Consider the following 3,434-nt stretch of genomic DNA (forward strand, 5'->3'; position numbering starts at 1 on the left):
CCTCAGCATGGCTTCCTAAAAACGCTGCAGGATTTCTCAAACATGCATAAATGAGTGGGAGCAAGGCTTTGTTTTTTATGAGAGTATAACATTATAACATGATATAAAACTCAAAAAAGTTGATTTTACATGACATTACCCCTTTAAGGAATTCAAGGCTTAATTTTTTTATTGTTTATGCAGAAAAGCCCTCTCTATGGAAAGAAGTGAAATGGTAGTTGCATGTAGCATGTGGTGGACTATTTTAGACACTGWGTATATTTTTGGTAGTTACAATATCACATTAGGTACATCAGCAGTGTTTGTGAAATTTAAGTAAAATAAGGACCCATTAACATTTTGAAATACTGGTTTCTTTTCCTCAGCTTTTAAATGCAGAGTAAAAGGGTAGATTTATCAGTATATGACCAATCAAGCTTGTGACCGTGGTCTTCATATAAAATTCAGCTAGATCATCCTAAACCATTTTTTGTCAAGCAAAGGTTTAGAATACATATGTGTGCATAAAATATGAAAAATAGCTCTTATTCAAATGTTGTTTATTTACTTATAAGCATATACAAGAAACAATGAATCATTCCTAAAGACTCAAATTAGCACAATTTGGATGTAAAACGTCAACCTTTAAACTATAGCCATCAAAAATATAGCAAAAYATATTTTTACAGGCCATGCATAACTGTGCAAAGACTTTCAAATCTTCATAACTTTGCTCTGTTATATTTAGTGTGTATAAGTATGCATAAGTTTGCAGTATGTAGACTCAAAGTAGAGATAGAACAAAGGAGCATATTAAGGAGTAATCAATATCATCAGCACATTTTAAACCTTTCCAAAGTGTATAAAAAATTAAATGATAAGTTATGCAGATTATGCCTATGAAAAACAATACATTGATGAAATAGATAAATAATACAAACACTGTGCATGATATGCTCATTTATGTCACATAGTATCTCATTGCATCAGATTTGGTCTTTTATATTTTTACTATCACCAATTGACTTTTTTTTTACTTTTAAAAGATTTATAAGATTAAAAAACACTTTCATTTGGATTGTGGCTGAAATTCCTATCAAGCTTCTCAATAAATAAATAAATTTTTGTTCCAAATTATGTTATCAAATCTTTAATCAAACAGTTGGTTTCCACTCATGTCTAGTCTCGTTCAGGAATTAGCTGTCCCAGTTCAAACTTGTTACACCCGTACAGCTCTCCCACGCTTTAATGTAGTATAATAATACTTGTCAAAATCTCAGTCCCACCAGAAAATGCATGGTTTATGGATCTGGGAAAGTTCTTGTTTGTTTTGGAAGTGATGAAAGCTGAGTGTCAGCATTATAGCTGCTATTTTGAGGTCGGTTTCTTGGAATCAAATCAGGATTGTAAGAAAACGTGAAATTTACTTTGACCTATGCTTTCTCTTTGGCAGGTAACAAAATGCCCTTGAGAAACTGTACAATAAACTCCACAAGCGATGAGACGATTGTGGGGAATCAAACCAGCACAACCCTGGGCGCCCTCATCCTCACCGTTGTCTTCCTCCTGGGATTTCCTGGAAACCTCTTTGTCATTTGGAGCATCCTGGCACGAGCCCGAAAGCAATCTGTTACTACCTTACTTATCCTCAACCTAGCCATTGCTGATGGCTCTCTGATGGCTCTCACCCCGTTCTTCATCGTCTACCTTGTTCTGAAGAACTGGGTGATTGGGAATGTGATGTGTAAGATCCTCTTCTACCTCTGTTTGGCCAACATGTATGCCTCCATCCACCTCATCATGCTGATGAGCATCTATAGAATGATATCGGTGATATGGCCACGACGAATCAGTGTGGTCACGGGCAAGAGGACCCTTATGCGTGTCCTGGGAGTGGTGTGGGGACTTGTGATGATCGTCTCTATTCCTGCGCTTATCTTCCGAGAAGTAACGTGTAAAAAGACATCCCAAGGCTTGGCGTGTGATCCACACCATGAAAAAAACCGAGACGTAAGTCAGGATGATTAATCCCAGTTTATTAATAGTATAAATAACAACGGACTGAGATCATTTCCCCTGTATTCTCCACTGTGTTGTTCTTTCCTTCCCAGGTGGTTCTGCAGTACACACTGGAGCTTGTTTTAGGATTTCTGTTGCCGTATGGGGTCATCGTTGTCTGCTATATTTGCATTTTGCGACGAATTCGCCAGACCAAATTCAACCGTCATATTCACAGTGAAAAGCTCATTCTTGCCATTGTGGTGACTTTCTGCCTATTCTGGTTGCCCTACCATGCCCTCAATGTGGTTCAAGTAGGTTCCATTTTTCAWAGCATAATGACTCTAGAGCAATGGTTCTCAAACTTTTTTATAACAAGTACCATGTCAGTAAATTCTAAGCTTTCCAAGTATCAACTATTGCAACAGACATTATGTAAAAAGCAGTAGAACAAGCTTCTATTTATGAGATAAACATAAAAAATGGTCCAAATCCCTAAAACTAAACMTRGCTGAAAGGCGCACCTTAACAWKTGATGGTTCAGTGCATGTTGAGAAYAGCACAAAAAAGGAGTTTTTGTCTTTTCTTCTTACTACAAAAACAAAATACCATTTTTGCAATAGTTTAATTCAATATTTTTTGTTCATGGTTTAGCTTCACTTGAGGATCTTTTGGAGCAGGGGTCAGAAATCTTTTTGAGAGCTACACAAAGGGCAACTTGTTTATTGCAAATTTGCATGGCTCACCTTTATTTATAGTATTGTTATTATTAAATCTATACAAGTGAATGTTTGACTGCCTGTTTACATCTTAATGTTAAAGACTCCTCATGATAATTCTAATAATAATTTACTAATGTAGATATAATTAATAATTAAGTAATAACAATAAATAAGTAATCTGACCTGTGTCTGTTCTGTTTGAATCCCTTTTGGAGCTTTTTTGYRTGTGTCYAGGWGTGACTGGGAGTGTTGTTTGTCACTTTGTTTTGTCGCTGATAGAGACCTGTCCAGGTGTCCCTGTGATGGACTCAACCTTTATTAGTAACAAGGAGCAAATAGCAGATGGATGATATTTTTATAGCAGGAAACATATATTTAAATATAAAACATTTTTTCTGTAAAAAAAGAATTCGCCCAATCACTGAAAATAATGTTTTCCTACGTTTTAATGCTTGTTTCCACTCTGCTCAGAGACATGAACAGACTGTGAGCCCTGCGGTGTTAATTTTCCCAGTTCCAAAGTGGGGTGGAGTTAGGTGTGTGTAAATTAGCTGTTTGCTGTGTGTTTAGCATGAGGTGTGGCTTTATCAGCACTGCTCTTTTGATGGTGAGTGCTATTTTTAGCACATGTCCCTTGAGGGGACGGTGTTGGTGACCTGTTTTCGAGAGTTCACTGTAGCTGCTCAAGTAGCTAACATGATGTGTAGATCATCATCAGCACAGTTTTCACAAGCC

General features: G+C 36.7%; 1 protein-coding gene across 2 annotated transcripts in view; it reads left to right on the top strand.

Annotated features, from left to right (window-relative positions):
• LOC106528622 (leukotriene B4 receptor 1) overlaps positions 1-3,434 on the top strand; it is an 18,323-nt gene that overhangs the window by 9,253 nt on the left and 5,636 nt on the right. For both annotated transcript variants that reach the window (XM_014023836.1, XM_014023837.1), the window contains exons 2-3: positions 1,433-1,989; positions 2,091-2,291. In XM_014023836.1, the coding sequence (XP_013879290.1) occupies positions 1,441-1,989; positions 2,091-2,291 (750 nt within the window). In that variant the 5' untranslated portion in view covers positions 1,433-1,440. The remainder of the gene's footprint in view (positions 1-1,432; positions 1,990-2,090; positions 2,292-3,434) is intronic.

Source organism: Austrofundulus limnaeus, unplaced genomic scaffold (genome assembly GCF_001266775.1).
Source record: "Austrofundulus limnaeus strain Quisiro unplaced genomic scaffold, Austrofundulus_limnaeus-1.0 Scaffold392, whole genome shotgun sequence".
Lineage (NCBI taxonomy): Eukaryota > Metazoa > Chordata > Actinopteri > Cyprinodontiformes > Rivulidae > Austrofundulus > Austrofundulus limnaeus.